Source organism: Mustelus asterias, chromosome 4, assembly GCF_964213995.1.
Source record: "Mustelus asterias chromosome 4, sMusAst1.hap1.1, whole genome shotgun sequence".
NCBI classification, from domain to species: domain Eukaryota; kingdom Metazoa; phylum Chordata; class Chondrichthyes; order Carcharhiniformes; family Triakidae; genus Mustelus; species Mustelus asterias.
In genome coordinates, this window is record NC_135804.1 from 1,684,901 (window position 1) to 1,708,079 (window position 23,179).

The 23,179-nt window shown below is 46.4% G+C and overlaps 2 protein-coding genes across 2 annotated transcripts in view; both read right to left on the reverse strand.

Annotated features, from left to right (window-relative positions):
• Nucleotides 1-11,016, reverse strand: part of LOC144492436 (large neutral amino acids transporter small subunit 2-like) — a 39,086-nt gene extending 28,070 nt beyond the window's left edge. Inside the window, exons 1-2 of the mRNA XM_078210444.1 lie at nucleotides 10,828-11,016; nucleotides 6,087-6,238 (exon numbers count right to left, since the gene is read on the reverse strand). Of these exons, the coding sequence (XP_078066570.1) occupies nucleotides 6,087-6,238; nucleotides 10,828-10,946 (271 nt within the window). The 5' untranslated portion in view covers nucleotides 10,947-11,016. The remainder of the gene's footprint in view (nucleotides 1-6,086; nucleotides 6,239-10,827) is intronic.
• The window catches only part of cebpa (CCAAT enhancer binding protein alpha), a 373,760-nt gene that overhangs the window by 168,314 nt on the left and 182,267 nt on the right, over nucleotides 1-23,179 (reverse strand). The gene's annotated exons all lie outside the window — the stretch shown is intronic.

Here is a 23,179-nt window from a genome sequence, read left to right on the forward strand (position 1 = left end):
CTCTGTATCAAACCCCGTGCTGTACCTGTCCTGGGAGTGTTTGATGGGACAGTGTAGAGGGAGCTTTACTCTGTATCTAACCCAGTGCTGTACCTGTCATAGAATCATAGAATCATAGAAACCCTACAGTGCAGAAGGAGGCCATTCGGCCCATCGAGTCTGCACCGACCACAATCCCACCCAGGCCCTACCTATCCCCACATATTTACCCGCTAATCCCTCTAACCTACGCATCCCAGGACTCTAAGGGGCAATTTTTAACCTGGCCAATCAACCTAACCCGCACATCTTTGGCCTGTGGGAGGAAACCGGAGCACCCGGAGGAAACCCACGCAGACACGAGGAGAATGTGCAAACTCCACACAGACAGTGACCCGAGCCGGGAATCGAACCCGGGACCATGGAGCTGTGAAGCAGCAGTGCTAACCACTGTGCTACCGTGCCGCCCCCTGGAAGTGTTTGATGAGGGACAGTGTAGAGGGAGCTTTACTCTGTATATAACCTCGTGGTGTACCTGTCCTGGGAGTGTTTGATGGGACAGTGTGGAGGGAGCTTTACTCTGTATCTAACCCTGTGCTGTACCTGTCCTGGGAATGTTTGATGAGGGACAGTGTAGAGGGAGTTTTACTCTGTATCTAACCCTGTGCTGCAGCTGTCCTGGGAGTGTTTGATGGGGGACAGTGTAGAGGGAGTTACTGATGCTATGATTCCTGTCATCAGATATTTATCCCAAAGTATTTGAAGGAAGCATTTAATGGAGTATCAAATGCTTTTAATTAGTCATCATCAATATTGCCATTTTGATTCATCTGTGTCTCAGTAAGTTCAAATAATTCTTCACTTCCACAATTTTATGTTCCAACGTCTCTGAGTTCACTGCTGAGATTTCATTTGCCTTCCATTGGTTCTGATGTATGTACCAATGGAGCAGTTTGAAATAATTTCTGCAGCTAAATACACTAATCTCTTTGTTTCTCCATGTGAACTTCATCTTTCACCATGAAGATTGCTACATGGAATTGTGATATTGCAGCCATCACAGAGACGTGGTTGAGGGAGGGGCAGGATAGGCAACTCAACACTTCAGGATATAGAATCTTCAGGCGAGACAGAGGAAGGGGTAAAAGAGGAGGAGGCATTATTAGGTAAGGAGTCAGTTACTGCAGTAAGGAGAGATGGGGTGGGATTTTACTGCCTTGCTCATCCCAAAACTGTAAAATCCCACCCAAAGTCAACGGACCTTCCCATTGTCTGCCCCTCGCCCGCACCAATTCCCATGGTGGGTGGAGTGGTAAAATTCCTGCCATGATGTCTTGGAGGGGGCATCAAATAAAGCTTTGTGGGTAGAACTTAGGAATAAAAAAGGGACAGCCACATTGTTAGGTGTTTATTATAGACTCCCAGATAGTCAGAAAGATGTTGAGGAGCAAATATGTGCTCAGTTTGTGGAGATGTGTAAAAATAACAACAATATAGTAATTATATTAGGTGATTTCAACTTCCCAACATTAACTGCGATAGATCCAAACTAGGGCTTGGATAGTGTGGATTTCTGGAAATGTGTACAAGAGAACTCTTTCGGCCAACATGTAGAGGGTCCAACAAGGGAGGGAGTTGTTCTGGACCTGATTCTGGGGAATGAAGCTGGACAGGTGGTTGAGGTGGTGGTGGGGGAGCATTTTAGCGATAGCGACCACAACACGGTACAATTTAAGCTTGTCATGGACAAAGAAATAAACAAGTTCCAAAAAAAATGTTTTGGATTGGGGAAGAGTGGAGTTTAGTAAAATAAGACAGGATCTGGCCAAGGTAGACTGGGAACAGCTACTAACGGGGAGATGTACAGAAGAGTAGTCCCTGGTGCTATGTGGCAGCAGTGCACATATTTGGCCTGGTGGTTGACAGGCTGAATGTCTTGGGCTACAAGAAAATATAGATGGAATGGTCAAATGGGCAGAGAAGTGGCAGATGGAATTTAACCCTGAAAAGTGTGAGGTGATGCACTTCGGAAGTAGTAATTTGACAAGGAAGTATTCAATGAACGGCATGACACTTGGAAGTTCTGTGGAACAAAGGGACCTGGGCATGTTTGTCCACAGATCTCTGAAAGCAGAAGGGCATGTTAGTAGGGTGGTGAAAAAGGCATATGGGACACTTGCCTTTATCAATCGAGGTATGGATTACAGAAGGGCAGCATGGTGGCACAGTGATTAGCACTGCTACCTCACAGTTCCAGGGACCCGGGTTCAATTCCCAGCTTGAGTCACTGTCTGTGCGGAGTCTGCACGTTCTCCCTGTGTCTGTGTGGGTTTCCTCTGGGTGCTCCAGTTTTCTTGGCTGAGGTAATAGCAGATGCGTTAGTAGCTATGTATCAAAATTCGCTGGAATCTGGGGTAGTGCCGGCTGATTGGAAAACAGTTACTGTTACGCCGCTGTTTAAAAAAGGAAGTAGACAAAAGGCGGTTAACTACAGGCCGGTTAGCTTAACGTCTGTAATTGGGAAGATGCTGGAGTCCATAATTAAAGAAGAAATAGCAGAGCACCTGGAAAAAAATGGTTCGATCAAGCAGACGCAGCATGGATTCATGAAGGGAAAGTCGTGTTTGACGAATTTACTGGATTTTTATGAAGATGTGACGAGTGCAGTTGACAGAGGGGAACCGGTGGATGCAGTGTTTTTAGATTTCCAGAAGGCATTCGATAAGGTGCCTCACAAAAGGTTGCTGCAGAAGATTGGGGTACACGGAGTTGGGGGTAAGGTGTTGGCGTGGATTGGGGATTGGCTATCTAACAGGAAGCAGAGAGTTGGAATAAATGGGTGCTTTTCTGGTTGGCAGTTGGTGACTAGTGGCGTGCCGCAGGGATCGGTGCTGGGGCCTCAACTGTTTACCATTCACATAGATGATCTGGAGGAGGGGACTGAGTGTAGGGTATCAAAGTTTGCTGATGACACGAAGATGAGTGGGAAAGCGAATTGCGTGGAGGACGCGGAAAGTCTGCAGAGAGATTTGGATAGGCTGAGCGAGTGGACGAGGATCTGGCAGATGGAATATAACGTTGGCAAATGTAAGGTTATCCACTTTGGAAGAAATAATAGTAAATTGGAATATTATTTAAATGGAGAAAAATTACATCATGCTACTGTGCAGAGGGACCTGGGGGTCCTTGTGCACGAATCGCAAAAACTCAGTCTGCAGGTGCAGCAGGTGATCAAGAAGGCGAATGGAATGTTGGCCTTTATCATGAGGGGGATAGAATATAAAAGCAGGGAGGTCTTGCTGCAAATATACAAGGCACTGGTGAGGCCACAACTGGAGTACTGTGTGCAGTTTTGGTCCCCTTATTTGCGAAAGGATATATTGGCCTTGGAGGGAGTGCAGAGAAGGTTCACCAGGTTGATACCGGAGATGAGGGGTGTAGCTTATGAGGAGAGATTGAACAGATTGGGTCTGTACTCGTTGGAGTTTAGAAGGCTGAGGGGTGATCTTGTAGAGACATATAAGATAATGAAGGGGCTGGATAGGGTAGAGGTAGAGAGATTCTTTCCACTTAGAAGGGAAACCAGAACTAGAGGGCACAGCCTCAAAACAAGTGGGGGCCGGTTCAGAACAGAGTTGAGGGGGAACTTCTTCTCTCAGAGGGTAGTGAATCTCTGGAATTCTCTGCCCATTGAAGTGGTGGAGGCTACCTCGTTGAATATGTTTAAATCACGGGTAGATAGATTTCTGATCGCTAAGGGAATTAAGGGATATGGGGAGCAGGCGGGTACGTGGAACTGATTTGTTTCAGATCAGCCATGATCTTATTGAATGGCGGAGCAGGCTCGAGGGGCTAGATGGCCTACTCCTGCTCCTATTTCTTATGTTCTTATGTTCTCCCACAGTCCGAAAAATGTGCAGGATAGGGTGCATTGGCCATGCTAAATTCTCCCTCAGTGTACCCGAACAGGTGCTGGAGTGTGGCGACTAGGGGATTTTCACAGTAACTTCATTGCAGTGTTAATGTAAGCCTATTTGTGACACTAATAAATGATTCTATGAAAAGCAGCTAAGTCATGGTGGAGTTGTTTCGAAGCTTGGTGAGGCCGCAGTGAGTGGTCTGTGGGAAGTTCTGGTCACCATGTTATCGGAAGGATATGATTCCGCTGGAGCGGATGCAGAGGAGATTCACCAGGATGCTGCCTGGGATGGAATGTTTAAGTTATGAAGAGAGGTTGGATAGGCTTGAGTTGTTTTTGTTGGAGCAGAGAAGACTGAGGGGCGACCTGATCAAGGTGCACCATATTATGAGGGACATGGACAGAGTGGATAAAGAGCAGCTGTTCCCCTTAGTTGAAGGCTCAGTCATGAGGGGACATAGGTTCAAGATGAGGGGCAGGAGGTTTAGGGGGGATGTGAGGAAAAACCTTTTTACCCAGATGGTGGTGACGGTCTGGAATGCGCTGCCTGAGAGGATGGTAAAGGCAGGTTGCCTCACATCCTTGAAAAAGTATTTGGATGAGAACTTGGCACATCATAACATTCAGGGCTGTGGGCCAAGTGCTGGCAGATGGGATGAGGTGGGAATTCAGGTGTTTCTGATGTGTTGGTGTGGACTTGATGGGCTGAAGGGCCTCTTCTGCCCTGTGTGATTCTGTGATTAAAGCGTTAAGTGAGTGAAGAGAACAGTGACAGTTGAAATTGAACATGAGGAGTTTGGACCTGAGAAAGCTAACTGAAATATTTTCCCTTTGTAACATCTAACTCCCATTTACACAATGGACACTGCAAGATGCAGTGCAGGAACTCAGGAGGGTTCCTTAGGCAGACACTTGCACACCCATGACAAGAGCAGCAGATACCTGGGAACACCACCACCTGGAGGCTTCCCTCCAAGTCATTCACCATCTTGGCTTGGAAATATATTGCAGTTCCTTCACTGTCGTTGGGTCAAAATCCTGGTGCTTTCTCCAGTGTAGGTAGGTACACTGTTGGTAGACCTACACTACAGGGACTACATCGGTTCAAGATGACAGCTCACCATCAACTTCTAAAGAAAACATTGGGCAGCACAATGGCACAGTGGTTAGCCTCACAGTGCCAGGGACCCGGGTTCAATTCACCCCAAAGGTTGTGAATCTGTGGAATTCCCTGCCCAGTGAAGCAGTTGAGGCTACCTTATTGAATGTTTTTGAGGCAAGGATCGATAAATTTTTGAACAGTAAAGGAATTAAGGGTTATGGTCAGCGGGCGGGTAAGTGGAGCTGAGTCCACGAAAAGATCAGCCATGATCTTATTGAATGGCGGAGCAGGCTCGAGGGGCCAGATGGTCTACTCCTGCTCCTAGTTCTTATGTTCTTATGTTCAATTCCGGCCATGGGTTACTGTGTGGAGTTTGCACTCTCTCCCTGTGTCTGCGTGGGTTTCCTCCGAGTGCTCCGGTTTCCTCCCACAGTCCGAAGATGTGCAAGTTAAATGGATTGGCCATGCTAAATTGCCCCTTAGTGTCCCAAGAAATGTAGGTTAGAGGGATTAGCAGGGTAAATATGTGGGGTTATGGGGATAGGGTCTGGGTGGGATGGTCTGTCAGAGAGTCGGTGCAGACTAAATGGGCCAAATGGCCTCCTTCTGCACTGTAGGGATTCTACGATTCAAGGACAATTTGTGCAATAAATGCTTGCCCAGCCAGCGGCACCCACAACCCATAAATCCAGCAGCTTTTCTGCTGCACACTCAACAAACTCTAACAGGTTACCTAACATGGGGTGGGATTCTTTGGCCACGCTCGCCTGGAAACCAAAGATTCCCGCCGGACTTCAATGGATCTTTACGTGGTCCACCCCCTGGTCACTAGAATTCCAGTGGTGGGCGGGATGGGAGAATTGCGGCCATGATTTGCCTTTTATAAACCATGTTAATATTATTTGTCCATCCTAACATTATTTTCCAGTTATCCGTGTCCAGTTATCACATCCTTTATAATCGGTTTCAGCATAGTGAATGGAATGGGACAGTTAGCTTGTATTCCTGCTCTCTCGAGTCAAAGCCATTACAGAGGCTGGAGCCATTGGAAGTTTAATCTCTACCCTGCGGTAACTCCATACTCACAGAGGCAGATTGCAGCCAGGAGTCTTGAGGCAATGTAGGGAGGCACACAAGCAGGAAAGACGGGCTGCAGAACATAACTGGAGAATGTCAAAGCCATTACAGCTTGGGTGGTGGGATAGATGACCAGCAGAGCACTCCACAGCACCAGAAACCTGAGGAAAACAGGAAACGTTACATCCTCACCAGACACATTGCAACAACAGAAACATGTCACAGCCGTGTGGCACTAATGAGATTCGAAGCAGGATTGCTAACTCTGGTTCAATCTATTGCTGGAAATGTCAGCACATCCCATCATGCCTTCAATGAATTTACATCGAATAGTGTAAGTGTTAAGTAAGTGACCAAGTTCATGTTATTGCCCTGGGAACGTTCTTCAGGGATTGGTCAATGTCCTGGGGATTCATTTTAAATTCCTCAGCATTCCAGGCAATCCTGCAATGGTGGCAACCCCCAACTGTGTCATGGATTTGGGGTGGGGAATGGGGGAGGGGTGGGGGTGGAGCAGGAGGGGTGAGCTTGGGGTGGGAGAGAGTTGGGGGAGTGAGGGAGGGATGGGGGAGAGGTGGGGGAGGGTTAGGAGGGATGGGGGAGTGAGGGAGGGATGGGGGAGTGGTGGAGGAGGGGTGGGAGGTATGTGGGGATGGGGTGGGGAGGGGTGTGGGAGTGGGGAAGGGGCAAGGGTGGTTGCAGGTTCCTGTCCATCATCCTCACAAGTGGTGGGTGTGTATGAGGGAAAATCGGATTGCGTGTGAGTGTGAATCTCACTCCTTCCTGACCACTGCGGAGCAGGTTTAATGTAAAGCAGAGCAGGGGAAAGGGGTGGAATGAAACAAGAGGCGCTCCTCATGGCCGAGTGTTGTTCAGTGTTGCTGTACCCGGACCAGTCACAGCCGATGGGTTTGATCTGTACGGTTGGCTGAGATGGTGACAGGGACATTATCATTGTTCTCAGCAGCCCTGGCTGGAGGAATGGGGTGAGGGTAAGGATAATGCTCAGCACAGCTCCTGCTTCAGAACTGCCTGATTGGTGCGCACACAGCCATTGTGATGCACTATGCAGTTGATAAACTTGAAAACATTCACCACACAGCCTCAAATATCAAGAATATTCATTTGGAACCATACCCCAACACAATGGTGCTAAATTGGGGGAAGGCTGACTATAGCCGGATTAGGCAGGAATTGGTGGATGTTGATTGGGAGAGGATGTTCGAGGGTAAGTCCGCGTCTGGCATGTGGGAGTCTTTTAAGGAACTATTGATAAGGCTGCAGGATAGGCATGTGCCTGTAAAAAGGAAAGATAGGAAAGGTAGGATTCGAGAGCCGTGGATAACCAGGGAAATTGAGGATCTGATTAAAATGAAAAGGGAGGCGTACGTTAAGTCCAGGCAACTGAAAACAGATGGAGCTCTGGAGGAATACAGAGAGAGTAGGAAAGATCTCAAACGGGGAGTTCGAAGGGCAAAAAGAGGTCACGAGATGTTCTTGGCAGGCAGGATTAAGGAGAATCCTAAGGCATTCTATTCATACGTTAGGAACAAAAGAGTTGTCAGGGAGAAAATCAGACCTCTCAGGGACAAAGGAGGGGAATTATGCTTAGAACCCAAGGGAATAGGGGAGATCCTAAATGAATACTTTGCATCGGTATTCACGAAGGAGAGGGGCGTGTTAACCGGGAGTGTCTCGGAGGGAGGTGTTGACCCGTTAGAGAAAATCTCCATTACAAGAGAGGAAGTGTTAGGCTTTTTAGGGAACATTAAAACTGACAAAGCCCCAGGGCCTGATGGCATCTATCCTCGACTGCTCAGGGAGACGAGAGGTGAAATTGCTGGGCCTCTGACGGAAATCTTTGTCGCTTCTTTGGACACGGGTGAGGTCCCTGAGGATTGGAGGATAGCGAATGTGGTCCCGTTGTTTAAGAAGGGTAGCAGGGATAACCCAGGAAATTATAGGCCGGTGAGCTTGACGTCCGTGGTAGGGAAGTTGTTGGAGAGGATTCTTAGAGACAGGATGTATGTGCATTTAGAACGAAACAATCTCATTAGTGACAGACAGCATGGTTTTGTAAGAGGGAGGTCGTGCCTTACAAATTTGGTGGAGTTTTTTGAGGAAGTGACAAAAACGGTTGATGAAGGAAGGGCCGTGGATGTCGTCTATATGGATTTCAGTAAGGCATTTGACAAAGTCCCACATGGCAGGTTGGTTAAGAAGGTTAAGGCTCATGGGATACAAGGAGAAGTGGCTAGATGGGTGGAGAACTGGCTTGGCCATAGGAGACAGAGGGTAGTGGTCGAAGGGTCTTTTTCCGGCTGGAGGTCTGTGACCAGTGGTGTTCCGCAGGGCTCTGTACTGGGACCTCTGCTATTTGTGATATATATAAATGATTTGGAAGAAGGTGTAACTGGTGTAATCAGCAAGTTTGCGGATGACACGAAGATGGCTGGAATTGCGGATAGCAAAGAGCATTGTCGGGCAATACAGCAGGATATAGATAGGCTGGAAAATTGGGCGGAGAGGTGGCAGATGGAGTTTAATCCGGATAAATGCGAAGTGATGCATTTTGGAAGAAATAATGTAGGGAGGAGTTATACAATAAATGGCAGAGTCATCAGGAGTATAGAAACACAGAGGGACCTAGGTGTGCAAGTCCACAAATCCTTGAAGGTGGCAACACAGGTGGAGAAGGTGGTGAAGAAGGCATATGGTATGCTTGCCTTTATAGGACGGGGTATAGAGTATAAAAGCTGGAGTCTGATGATGCAGCTGTATAGAACGCTGGTTAGGCCACATTTGGAGTACTGCGTCCAGTTCTGGTCGCCGCACTACCAGAAGGACGTGGAGGCATTGGAGAGAGTGCAGAGAAGGTTTACCAGGATGTTGCCTGGTATGGAGGGTCTTAGCTATGAGGAGAGATTGGGTAGACTGGGGTTGTTCTCCTTGGAAAGACGGAGAATGAGGGGAGATCTAATAGAGGTATACAAGATTATGAAGGCTATAGATAGGGTGAACAGTGGGAAGCTTTTTCCCAGGTCGGAGGTGACGATCACGAGGAGTCACGGGCTCAAGCTGAGAGGGGCGAAGTATAACGCAGACATCAGAGGGACGTTTTTTACACAGAGGGTGGTGGGGGCCTGGAATGCGCTGCCAAGTAGGGTGGTGGAGGCCGGCACGCTGACATCGTTTAAGACTTACCTGGATAGTCACATGAGCAGCCTGGGAATGGAGGGATACAAACGCTTGGTCTAGTTGGACCAAGGAGCGGCACAGGCTTGGAGGGCCGAAGGGCCTGTTTCCTGTGCTGTACTGTTCTTTGTTCTTTGTTCTACCCCAGGAACCTCCAAATACCCAACCAAACACCAACCCGTAAAAAACCCGGGAATCTCCAAATACCCAACTAAACCCAACCCCTAAATACCCTGAAAATCTCCAAATACCCAACTAAACACAACCCTAAATACTCCAGAAAACTCCAAATACCCAAATAAACCCAACCCCTAAATACCCTGAGAATCTCCAAATACTCAACTAAACACAACCCTAAATACCACGGGAATCTCCAAATTCCCAACCAAACACAACCTTAAATATCCTTGAAATCTCCAAATACCCAAATAAATCCAACCCTAAATGCCCCAGGAATCTCCAAATACCCAACTAAACCCCAACCCTAAATACCCCAGGAATCTCCAAATACCCAACTAAACACAACCCTAAATACCATGAGAATCACCAAATACCCAACGAAACCAAACCCTAAATACCCCGGGAATCTCCAAATACCCAACTAAACCCAACCCTGAATACACCAGGAATCTTCAAATACCCAACCAAACCCAACTCTAAATACCCCGGGAATCTCCAAATACCCAACTAAACACCAACCCTAAATATCCCAGGAATCTCCAAATACCCAACTAAACCCAACCCTAAATACCCCGGGAATCTCCAACTACCCAACTAAACCCATCCCTAAATACCCTGGGAATTTCCAAATACCAACGAAATCCCAACGCCTAAATACGCCAGGAATCTCCAAATGCCCAAATGATCACCAACCCTAAATACCCAGGGAATCTCCAAATACCCAACTAAACCCAACCCTAAATACCCTGAAAATCTGCAAATACCCAACTAACCCCAACCCCTAAATACACCAGGAATTTCCAAATGCCCAACTAAACACCAACCCGAAATACCCCAGGAATCTACAAACACCCAACTAAATCCCAACCCTAAATACCCTGAGAATCTCCAAATATCCAACTAAACCCCAACCCTTAAATACCCCAGGAATCTCCAAATACCCAAAGTAAACACCAACCCTAAATACCCTAGGAATCTCCAAATACCCAACTAAACCCAACCCTAAATACCCCGGGAATCTCCAAATACCCAACTAAACACAACCCTAGGCACGGTAGCACAGTGGTTAGCACTGCTGCTTCACAGCTCCAGGGACCTGGGTTCGATTCCTGGCTTGGGTCACTGTCTGTGTGGAGTTTGCACATTCTCCTCGTGTCTGCGTGGGTTTCCTCCGGGTGCTCCGGTTTCCTCCCAAATACCCAACTAAACCCAACCCTAAATACCCTGCGAATCTCCAAATACCCAACTAAACCCAACCCTAAATACCCCAGGAATCTCCAAATACCCAACTAAACCCCAACCCCTAAATACCCCAGGAATCTCCAAATACCCAACTAAACACCAACCCCTAAATACCGCAGGAATCTCCAAATACCCTGGTAATCCTCCAAACACGGTCTTGACATAGGCATAGTCCCCTCCTGATTTGGGGATTGTCACTCCGAGCTCTGCGTAACAGAGGGAACCGATGACGGTGATTAATCCGGCGAGCATCCAGATAATGAGAGCCAGTCCCACGGAACCTGCGTGTTCCAGGACTCCTTTCGGGGAGATGAAAATTCCAGAGCCGATGATATTACCTGTGAAAAGGACACAAACTGACAACACAAGTTGTTACAATTCTCAAACATTCAAACTTAAGATACATGAGGCCATTTGGCCCTTCCTGTTGGTGCTTCAGTTGGAGTTTCCTACTTTCATCCCATTTCTCTCTCTCCTTTTCAAATGGTTATCCAATTTCCTGTTTGAGTTTCTGCCTCAGTACTGTCTCACGGTAAATCATTCCAAATCCTAACAATCCTCAGTGTGAAAATATTCCTTTGCAGTTTCAGGCAATCTTTCATCTGTGTCTCCTCATGAGCCACTCACCATCCAATAGGAACACCCCACCACTATTTACACCCTCTAATCTTTCACGGTGCTTCATCTTCTGAGAGTGCACACATCCTCACACTTACCAACACTCCCAGCCTCGCCACCACCCTTCACAGCTATTCAGCTACAGCAGGCACATCAGCCAAACACAGAGCGACACACTCAATGACATTCTGCCCTCTACCCTGCAGGAGAAGCTGACACATTGCTGTAGGACTACAGAATGACGGATTGCTGAGCTCCCTGGAGGAGCGGCTTCTCTCAATCATGGGGCCAGTCCTATGGTGGCAGAGGCAGTCACCGGGAATGGTGAGGGTGACGGTGAGTTACTGCCACTTGCCCCTCCTCAACTCCCAGCTCCCCCTCATCCTGCTTTCTGGCACGATGAACAAGCTGCTGATGGCGTGACCACGGACCTCTTGCTTTACCCCCACAACCCCTTCCCCTCAGCCTAACATTCCCTTCCTGAGTCCCTGCTTTCAGACACCCAGGAACAGCCAGCTGCCCAGTCACAACAGCCCCAGGAGGAGAGAGAGAGCAACACAGCGTTTATGTGGCAGCGTTGTCACCAGCTCAGATACCAGCTCTGCACGTGGCCAGGGGACGAGTATGGAAATGGGAAGAAGCAGTTAGTCTTTGAGTGTTAGTGGGCTGCAACCAGATCAGGGGGAAAGGATATTCAGTGTGCCCAGCTCCCTCAGGGGTCAGTGAGTAGATGAGTTCTGTTCCAGGGCACTCAGAACAGGGCTTGGTTGGGGTGGCATCCAGGAGAACATTGATGAGAATAAGCACAGAGATACTGGGGGCAGGAGTTACAATCAGACTGTCTCCTATCAATGCCAAGGAGTGTGAAGCAGTTAGCTCCAACATGGCCCAGGGACTGTCACAGAGCCTGGAACCCAGCCTCTTCACTGAGAAACTCGTAACCAGTTCGATGGCGGCACTAACACACCCAACCTGCCTGCAGAATCTGCTGCTCCCAGTTTCTACCCATCACACAAACCATTCAATCACAGATTCAGCCACATCAGGAGATCCGTGCTTGCTGCCAATGCAGACTCCGAATGCTGCAATCCAGCCTCTGCTTCTCACTCTTCAGAAGGATATGCTGATTCTCGCAGGGTTCCAGTGATCCATGCTGCAGTAGATTGCGAGCCTTGCTGAGGTGTCCAGCCATGGCGGTAGTAGTGGTTCTATTGAGCACGATGCCACTGCTCCACTTACAGGAGGTCAGTGCCTGTGCTTCCATCAATGCCAGTCCACCAGGGTCGCTGCTATTCCCCACCAGCCAGCCCAGTGATACTGTCCATGTCAAGATACATCAGTCTGATCTGGGCCCTCAAAGCATCAGTACTGAGGGAGTGCGGCACTGTTAGAGGGTCAGTACTGAGGGAGTGCTGCACTGTCAGAGGGTTAGTACTGAGGGAGTGTGGCACTGTTAGAGGGTCAGTACTGAGGGAGTGCTGCACTGTCAGAGGGTTAGTACTGAGGGAGTGTGGCACTGTTAGAGGGTCTGTACTGAGGGAGTGCTGCACGGTCAGAGGGTCAGTACTGATGGAGTGCTGCACTATCAGAGGGTCAGTACTAAGGGAGTGCTGCACTGTCAGAGGGTCAGTACTGAGGGAGATCAATATACAGGCTGCGATTTTCAGGTTTGATTTAATTTATTATTGTCACATGTATTAGTATACAGTGAAAAGTATTGTTTCTTGCACGCTGTACAGACAAAGCATACCGTTCATAGAGAAAGAGAGGAGAGGGTGCAGAATGTAGTGTTACAGTCATAACTAGGGTGTTGAGAAAGATCAACTTAATGTGAGGTAGGTCCATTCAAAAGTCTGATGGTAGCAGGGAAGAAGCTGCTCTTGAGTCGGTCGGTATGCCACTGGTTTGTTGGTTTGCCATGGCGGGAACCATTGTGGGTCGGAATGGAAAATTTTGAGAAGGAAATGTCAATTGCCTTAAAGTTTGTTTATTATTGTCACAAGTAGGCTTACATTAACACTGCAATGAAGTTACTGTGAAAATCCCCCTCGTCGCCACACTCCGGTGCCTGTTCGGGTACACTGAGGGAGAATTTAGCATGGCCAATTCACAAGACCTAACCTAACCTCAGCCTTTTGGCAGGACTGGAAAATCCTACCCACAGAATCAGTCTTAGCAGTTTGGGGACTTGTGGGAAAGGTGTGGCAATAATTATGAATGGTTTTAATCTACATATAGATTCGACAAATCATATTGGTAAAGATAGCCTGGATGATGAGTTCATAGTGTTTTCAGGACATTTTTTTTGAGCAGCATTTTCTACAGCCAATGAGGGAGCAGGCGATATTCGATCAGGTAATGTGCAATGATGCAGGATGATTTAATGATCTTATAGTGAAAGTGCCCCTAGGTAGCAGTGATCATAATATGATGGAATTTCACATTCAGTTTGAGGGAGAGAAGAGTGGATCTAAGACTGGTGTTTAAAACTTAAATAAGGGCAATTCTGAGGGCATGATGGCGGAGCTGGGTGAACTGAACTGGGATATTTGTTTCAGGGATAAGTCAGTCGAGATGCAGTGGCAGAATTTTAAGGAGATATTTCAGAATACTCAGAAAAGATATATTCCAGTGAGAAAGAAAGACTCTAAGAGAAGGACACACCATCCATATCTAACTAAAGAAGTTATCGATAATGTCAAATTAAATGAGAAAATGTATCATTTCACAAAGATGAGTGGCGGGACAGAAAATTGGCAGAATATAAAGAACAGCAAAGAATGATTAAAAGATGAATAAGGAGGGAGATATTAGAGTATGAGAAAAAGTTAGCTAGAAATATAAAAACAGCATGAGTTCCTACAGGTATTTTAAAAGGGAGAGAGTAAGTAAAGCGAGTGTTGGTCCTCCAGAGAGTGAGAGTGGGGAATTAATAATGGAAAATAAGGAAATGGCGATGAATTGAACAGATATTTTGAGTCTGTCTTCACTGTAGAGAATACAAATAACATCCAGAAATAATCAGGAGGGGAAAGGGAGAGAGGAACTTAAAACAATTCCAATCACCAGGGAAAGGGCACTGGAAAATTATTAGAACTAAAAGTTGACAAATCCCCAGGTCCCGAGAGATTTCATCCGAGGGTCTTAAAGAAATGGCTGCTGAAGTAGTTGATGTATTGATTTTAATTTTCAAAAATTCCATAGATTCTGAAAAGATCCCATCAGATGGAAACTAATGAATGTGACTCCTCGATTCAAGAAAGGAGGGAGACTTAAAGCAGGAAACTACAGGTCAGTTTGCTTAATCTCTGTCATGGAGTATTGCTGGGATCTATTATTGAAGAGGCTATAGCTGGATGCATAGAAAATTTTGATGCAGTCAGGTAAACTCAACATGAAAGGGAAAACATAATTGACCAATTGATTGCTGTTCTGTGAAGAAGTAACAAGCATCGCGGATAAAGAGGAACCTGTACATGCTGTACGTAGATTTCCAGAAGGCATTTGACAAGGTGCCATATCAAAGGTTATATTGCAAAATAAGAGTTCCTGGTATAGGGGATAACATATCAGCATGGATAGAGGATTGGCTAGCTAACAGGAAGCAGAGAGTAAGTATAAATAGGTTTTTTTGGGGGTTGGCAGGTGTGCCGCAGGGATCAGTGCCGGGGCCGCAGGTATTTACAATTAATATCAATAATTTGGATTATGTGACCAAATGTCTGGTTGTTAAATTTCCTGATGATGGAAAGTAAGGTGTGAAGTGGACATAAGGAGCCTGCAAAGGGACATTGATAAGGGAGTGGGCAAAACATTGGCAGATGGAGTATAATTTGGGAAAATGTTACATGTCCACCTTAATCCTGCTGGCCAATGATTTTTCGTGACCCCTTTTAGCCCTCTTTACTCCTTGCTTAAGTTTCTTTCTACTTTCCTTGTATTGCACACTTGCTTCGTGTGTCCCTATCTTTAGGTCTAATAAAGATAGGAAATATACAGTAAATGGCAGAACCCTAAAGAATGTTGATAGGCAGAGGGATCTGGGTGTACAGGTACACAGGTCACTGAAAGTGGCAACGCAGGTGGAAAAGGTAGCCAAGAAGGCATACGGCATGCTTGCCTTCATCGGCTGGGGCATTGAGTTTAAAAATTGGCAAGTCATGTTGCAGCTTTATAGAACCTTAGTTTGGCCGCACTTGGAATATAGTGTTCAATTCTGGTCGCCACACTACCAGAAGGATGTGGAGGCTTTGGAGAGGGTACAGAAAAGATTTACCAGGATGTTGCCTGGTATGGAGGGCATTAGTTATGAAGAGAGGTTGGAGAAACTTGATTTGTTCTCATTGGAACGACAGAGGTTGAGGGGAGACCTGATAGAAGTCTACAAGATTATGAGAGGCATGGACAGAGTGGATAGTCAGAAGCTTTTTCCCAGGCTGGAAGAGTCAATTACTAGGGGGCATAGGTTTAAGGTGTGAGGGGCAAGGTTTAAAGGAGATGTATGAGGCAAGTTTTTTTTACACAGAGGGTGGTGGATGCCTGGAACGCGCTGCGGGGGGGAAGTAGTGGAAGCAGATACAATAGTGAGTTTTAAGGGGCGTCTGGACAAATACATGAATAGGATGGGAATGGAGGGATATGGTCCCCGGAAGGGTAGGGGGTTTTAGTTAAGTTGGGCAGCATGGTCGGTGCAGGCTTGGAGGGCCGAAGGGCCTGTTCCTGTGCTGTAATTTTCTTTGTTCTTTGTTCACTCTGGCAGGAAGGATAGAAAAGCAGCAAATTATTTAAATAGCGAGAGGTTGCAGAACTCTGAGGTACAGAGGGATCTGGGAGTCCTGAATCTTGGTATGAGATGGGGGTGGGTTGGGGTTGGGGGTTGGGGTTGGGGGTTGGGGGGGGTTAGGGGGAGGAGTTTTCTTATGAGGAACGCTTGGACAGGCAGTTCCTGTATCCATTGGAGTTTAGAAGAATTGAGAGGTGGTCATATGGAAATATATAAGATACTGAGGGGAATTGACAGGAATCTGTGGTAATCCAATGCTATTTCCCAGTGTTATCACTGAAATCTGTGGTAATCTAGAGCCATTACCCAGTGTTAACACTGGAATCTGCAGTAATCCACCGCGCTGACATCCAGGGTATAAATTTTAAGAGTAAGTCATTGAGGGAAATGTAACCCTGCCTGCAGAAACACTTTATTTGACAGTGTAGAACACACTTGCTCACTCCAATTAGTGATGTTTAAAACTAATTGCTGGTTTGTCTATTCTGGGGCCTGTTAGGAGTTGGATCATTAGAAGTGAAGTTGCTTAAAGTGCCAGTCTGACTGGGTGCCAGGACTGGTCTGACAGTCGTGCCTTTGGACCAGTCCTGAGGCAGCTCCTTTTCCAGAGTGAATTGGGATTGGTGTGGGGTTGCTAGGGGCTTCTATGGAAACTGGTACAAGTGCAGATGCCTTGGCTCCCAGCTCTGCATACAGATGACACAGAGACCCTGGCAGCAACATCATTCAACAGCAACAAACAAGACATTTTTCTTGCGGTTCCTGTGTGTGACAGAATTGCTCAGTGAGAGTCACATACACACTTAACCCTTACAAAGCTACAACAGCATCCCTCAACCAATATTTATTTTCAAATAATTAGTGCAATGGCATTACCTGAGGCTTCTAGAGAGATTCTCACATTGCAGTGAAAACAAAAGATTCTAAAGTCCATGTCTAACTAAAGAAGATAATATTAAACTGAAAGAAAAAGAGTATTTCTGTAAATTCTGCAAAGATGAGTGGCGGGTCAGAAAATTGGACAGAATATAAAGAACAGCAAAGAAAGACTGAGAGCTTAATGTGAGGAGAGATATTAGAGTACGAGAGAAAGCTGACTGGAAATATAAAAACAGACAGTATGAGTTTCTACAGGTAATTAAGAAAGAAAAGAGTAAGTAAAGTTAGTGTTGATCATCCAGAGAGTGAGAGTGGGGAATTAATAATGGAAAATAAGGAAATGGCGATGAATTGAACAGATATTTTGAGTCTGTCTTCACTGCAGAGAATACAAATAACATCCCAGATATAATTGTGAATCAGGAGGGGAAAGGGAGGAGCAACTTAAAACAATTCCAATCACCAGGGAAAGGGCACTGAGAAAATTATTAGAACTATTTTCTCCTTGGAGAGACGAAGGATGAGAGGTGACCTGATAGAGGTATACAAGATGTTGAGAGGTATAGATCGGGTGGATTCTCAGAGGCTTTTTCCCAGGGCTGAAATGGTTGCTACGAGAGGACACAGGTTTAAGGTACTGGGGGGTAGGTACAGAGGAGATGTCAGGGGTAAGTTTTTCACTCAGAGGGTGATGGGTGAGTGGAATCGGCTGCCGTCAATGGTGGTGGAGGCAAACTCGATAGGGTCTTTTAAGAGACTTCTGAATGAGTACATGGGACTTAATAGGATTGAGGGTTATAGGTAAGCCTATATATAGGCCTAGGTAGGTAGGGACATGACCGGCGCAACTTGTGGGCCGAAGGGCCTGTTTGTGCTGTAGTTTTTCTATGTTTCTAAAAGTTGACAAGTCCCCAGGTCACGAGGGAGTTCATCCTAGGATCCTAAAAAAAGTGGCTTTTGAGATAGTGGATGTGTTGGTTCTAATTTTCCAAAATTTCCAAGATTCTGGAAAGATCCCATCAGATTGGAAAATAGATCCATAGAACCATAGAATCATACAGCGTAGAAGGGGCCCTTCAGCCCATCATATCTGCACTGACACGTGAGAAACACCTGAACTCCCACCTAATCCCATCTGCCAGCACTTGGCCCATAGCCCTGAATGTTATGATGTGCCAAGTGCTCATCCAGGTACTTTTTAAAGGATGTGAGGCAACTCGCCTCCACCACCCTCCCAAACAGCGCATTCCAGACCTCACCACCCTCTGGATAAAAAAGTTTTTCCTTACATCCCACCTAAATCTCCTGCCCCTCACCTTGAACTTGTGTCCCGTCGTGACTGACCCTTCAACTCAGGGGGAACAGCTGTTCCCTATCCACTCTGTCCATCTCTCTCATAATTTTGGACACCTCGATCAGGTCTCCCCTCAGTCTTCTCTGCTCCAACGAAAACAGCCCAAGCATATCCAACCTCTCTTCATAACTTAAATGTTCCATCCCAGGCAGCATCCTGGCGAATCTCCTCTGCACCCCCTCCAGTGCAATCACATCCTTCCGATAATGTGTTGACTCGAACTGCACACAGTGCTCCAGCTGTGGCCTCACCAAAGTTCTATACAACTCCAACATGACTTCTCTGCTTTTGTAATCTATGCCTCGATTGGTAAAGGCAAGTGTCTCATATGCCTTTTTCACCACCCCACTAACATGCCCTTCCATCTTCAGAGATCTATGGACACCAAGGTGCCTTTGTCCCACAGACCTTCCTAGTGCCCTACCATTCATTGCATATTTCCTTGTCAAATTACTACTCTCAAAGTGTATCACTTCACACTTTTCAGGGTTAAATTCCCTTTACCACTTATCTGCCCATTTGACCATTCCATCTATATCTTCCTGTAGCTCAAGACACTCAGCCTGTCAATCACCCGGCCAGACATGTGCACTGCTGCCTCACAGCGCCAGGCACCAGGGTTCAATTTTGGCCTCGGGTGACTATGTGTATGGAGTTTGCATGTTCTCCCCGTGTCTGCATGGGTTTCCTCCGGTGCTCCTGTTTCCTCCCACATCCAATGATATGTAGGTGAGATGGATTAGCCATGGTAAATACGTGGAGCTATGGGGATAGGGCAGGGGAGAGGGCCTGCATAAGATTCGCCACCTGAGAGTTGGTGCAGACTCAATGGGCTGAATGGCTTCCTTCTGCATTGTAGGAATTCTCTAAATACAGAAAAAATATCTTAATGAGAGATCCCTTATTTTTAAACTGTGTCCCCTGGCTCTATTCTCTCCCATGTGCAAACATCCCCTCACCATCCACCCTTTCAGGTCTTTTCAGGATCTTATATGTTTCAATAAGATCACCTCTTATTTTTCTAAACCCCAATGGATACAGGCTCAGCCTGCTCAACCTTTCCTCATAGGATTCCTCATCCCAGGATCAGTCGATTGAACCTTCTCTGAACTGCTTCTAACACATTTATATTCTTTCTTAAATAAACTGTACACAGTATTCCAGATGTGGTCTCACCATTGCCGTGAACCGCTGCAGCAAAACATCCCTATTTTTATATTCCGTTCCCCTCGCAATAAACACCAACATTCCATTCGCCTTCCTAATCACTTGCTACACCTGCACAGTAATGTTCTGTAATTCATTTACCTGAATTCACTTTGGTAGGAATAACAGATGTGTTGAGTATAGGGCTAACGGGAGGACTTTGAATAGTGTGGAGGAGCAGAGGGATCTAGGTGTATGTGTGCATAGATCCCTGAAAGTTGGGAATCAAGTAGATAAGGTTGTTAAGAAGGCATATGGTGTCTTGGCGTTTATTGGTAGGGGGATTGAATTTAGGAGTCGTAGCGTTATGTTGCAACTGTACACAACTCTGGTGCGGCCGCACTTGGAGTACTGTGTGCAGTTCTGGTCCCCACATTACAGGAAGGATGTGGAGGCTTTGGAGAGGGTGCAGAGGAGGTTTACCAGGATGTTGCCTGGTATGGAGGGGAGATCCTATGAGGAGAGGCTGAGGGATTTGGGATTGTTTTCGCTGGAAAGGCGGCGGCTAAGAGGGGATCTTATTGAAACATATAAGATGATTAGAGGTTTAGATAGGGTGGATAGTGATAGCCTTTTTCCTCTGATGGAGAAATCCAGCACGAGGGGGCATGGCTTTAAATTGAGGGGGGGTAGTTATAGAACCGATGTCAGGGGTAGGTTCTTTACCCAGAGGGTGGTGAGGGATTGGAATGCCCTGCCAGCATCAGTTGTAAATGCGCCTAGTTTGGGGGCGTTTAAGAGATCCGTAGATAGGTTCATGGACGAAAAGAAATTGGTTTAGGTTGGAGGGTCACAGTTTTTTTTTTATTTTTTTTAACTGGTCGGTGCAACATCGTGGGCCGAAGGGCCTGTTCTGCGCTGTAATGTTCTATGTTCTATTCTATGTTCTATGAACACCCAGATCCCTCTGTTTCTCAAAGTACTACAATCTCTCCATTTAAATAATTTCCCACTTTTCTATTTTTCCTCTAAAAGTGGACAAATTCACATTTTCCCACATTATACTCCGTCTGCCAATTTTTTTGTCACTCACTTAACCTATCCATGATCCTTTGCAGACTCTATATGTCCTCTAGGTAAATTACTTTCTGATCTATCTTAGATCATCAGCTTTTAGCAAACCTATCTTCAGTCCCTTTGTCAAGTCATTGACATAAATTTTTTAAAATTCTTTAATGGGATATGGACATTGCTGATTGGGCCAACATTTACTGCCCATCCAGAATTGTCCTTCAACTTCAGAGCGCAGTTAAGAGTCACCCACATTGCTGTGGCTCTGGACTCTCGTGTAGGCCAGACCGGGTAAGGACGGCAGATTTCCTTCCCTAAAGGACATTAGTGAACCAGATGTGTTTTTCCAACAGTCGGCAATGAGTTCATGGTCATCATAGAACCATAGAAAAATTACAGCACATGAGGCCATTCGACCCATCTTGTCCATGGCAGCCCGAGGATACGCAGGTGCACTTTCTAATCGCACCCAGCCCATAAACCTGTAGCGTACAGCCCTTAAGGTGCAGATCCAGGTACTTTTTAATAGAATTTAGGGTCTCTGCTCCACCACCAACTCGGGCAGCGAATTTCAGACAACCGCCACCCTCTGCATAAAAATGTTCTTCATGTTCCCTCTACACCTTCTGCCACTTATCTTGAATCGATGTCCCCTGGTTCCAGAATTCTCCACATCATCACTTTTAATTCCAGATTTTTGTTGAATTCAAACATCACCATCTGCCATGGTGGGATTTGATCCCATGTTCCCAGAGTGTTATCCTGGGTCTCTGAATTATTCGATTATCATAGAATCATAGTGCAGAAGAGGCCCTTTGGCTCATCGAGTCTCTGATATGCGAGAAATACTTGACCTCCCACCTAATCCTAGGGAAGTCATGATGGAGTTGTGTAGAACTTTGGTGAGGCCACAGCTGGAGTACTGTGTGTAGTTCCGGTCGCCACATTATCGGAAGGATGTGATTGCACTGGAAGGGGATGCAGAGGAGATTCACCAGAATGCTGCCTGGGATGGAACATTTAAGTTATGAAGAGAGGTTGGATAGGCTTGGGTTGTTTTCGTTGGAGCAGAGAAGACTGAGGGGCGACTTGATCGAGGTGTACGTGATTATGAGAGACATGGACAGAATGGATAATTAGCAGTTATTTCCCTTAGTTGAAGGGTCAGTCACAAGGAGACATAGGTTCAAGGTGAGGGCCAGGAGGTTTAGGGGGGATGTGGGGAAAAATCTTTTACCCTGACAATGGCGACGGTCTGGAATGCGCTGCCTGGGAGGGTGGTGGAGGCGGGTTGCCTCACATCCTTTAAAAAGTATCTGGATAACATTCAGGGCTATGGGCCAAGTGCTGGTAGATGGAATTACGTTGCATTTCAGATGTTTCTTGCATGTCGGTGCAGACCCAATGGACCAAAGGGCCTCTTCTGCACTGTATGATTCTATGCTGCATAAGGAACCTTAGTGAGTTGCTGCAGTGCATCTTGTAGATGGTACACATTACTGCTACTGCGTGTCAGTGGAGGGAGTGAATGTTGAACGTGGTGGATGTGGTGCCAATCAAGCGGGCCTGGATGGCGTTGAACTTCTTGAATGTTGTTGGAGCTGCCCTCATCCAGGCAAGTGGAGAGTATTCCATCACGCTCCTGACTCTCCTGACTTGTAGATGCTGATGTGGAGATGCCGGTGTTGGACTGGGGTAAACACAGTAAGAAGTCTCACAACACCAGGTTAAAGTCCAACAGGTTTATTTGGTAGCAAAAGCCACTAGCTTTCGGAGCGCTGCTCCTTCATCAGGTAAGTGGGAGTTCTGTACAGAATTGTGTACAGAACTCCCACTTACCTGCCGAAGGAGCAGTGCTCCGAAAGCTAGTGGCTTTTGCTACCAAATAAACCTGTTGGACTTTAACCTGGTGTTGTGAGACTTCTTACTTGTAGATGGTGGACAGGCTTTGGGAGTCAGGAGGTGAGTTATTTATATAAACATAGAAACTAGAAGCAGGAGTAGGCCATTTGGTCTTTCGAGCCTACTCCACCATTCATTATGATCATGGCTAATCAAATTCAATATCCTGATCCCCCCTTCCTCCCATATCCCTCGATCCCTTGAGCCCCAAGAGCGATATCTAATTTCTTCTGGAAATCACAAAACATTTTGGCCTCAACTACTTTCTGTGGTAGTGAATTCCACACATTCACTACCCTCTGGGTGAATAAATGTCTCCTCACCTCAGTTCTAGTAGGTTTACCCCTTATCCTCAAACTATTACCCCTAGTTCTGAACTCCCCCACCATCTACCCTGTCTAACCCTGTTAGAATTTTATAGGTTTCTATGAGATCGCCTTTCACTCTTCTGAACTCCAGTGAATATAATCCTAACTGACTTAGACTCTCCTCATATGACACACCTACCATCCCAGTAATCAGCCTGGTAAACCTTCGCTGTACTCCTTCTATAGCAAGGACATCCTTTCTCAGATAAGGACACCAAAACTGCACACAATGCTCCAGGTGTGGCCTCACCAATGCCCTATACAATTGCAGCAAAACACCTCTATTCCTATATCCTCTCACTATGAAGGCGACCATGCCATTTGCCTGGTCATTGCCTGGCACTTGTGTGGCGCGAATGTTACT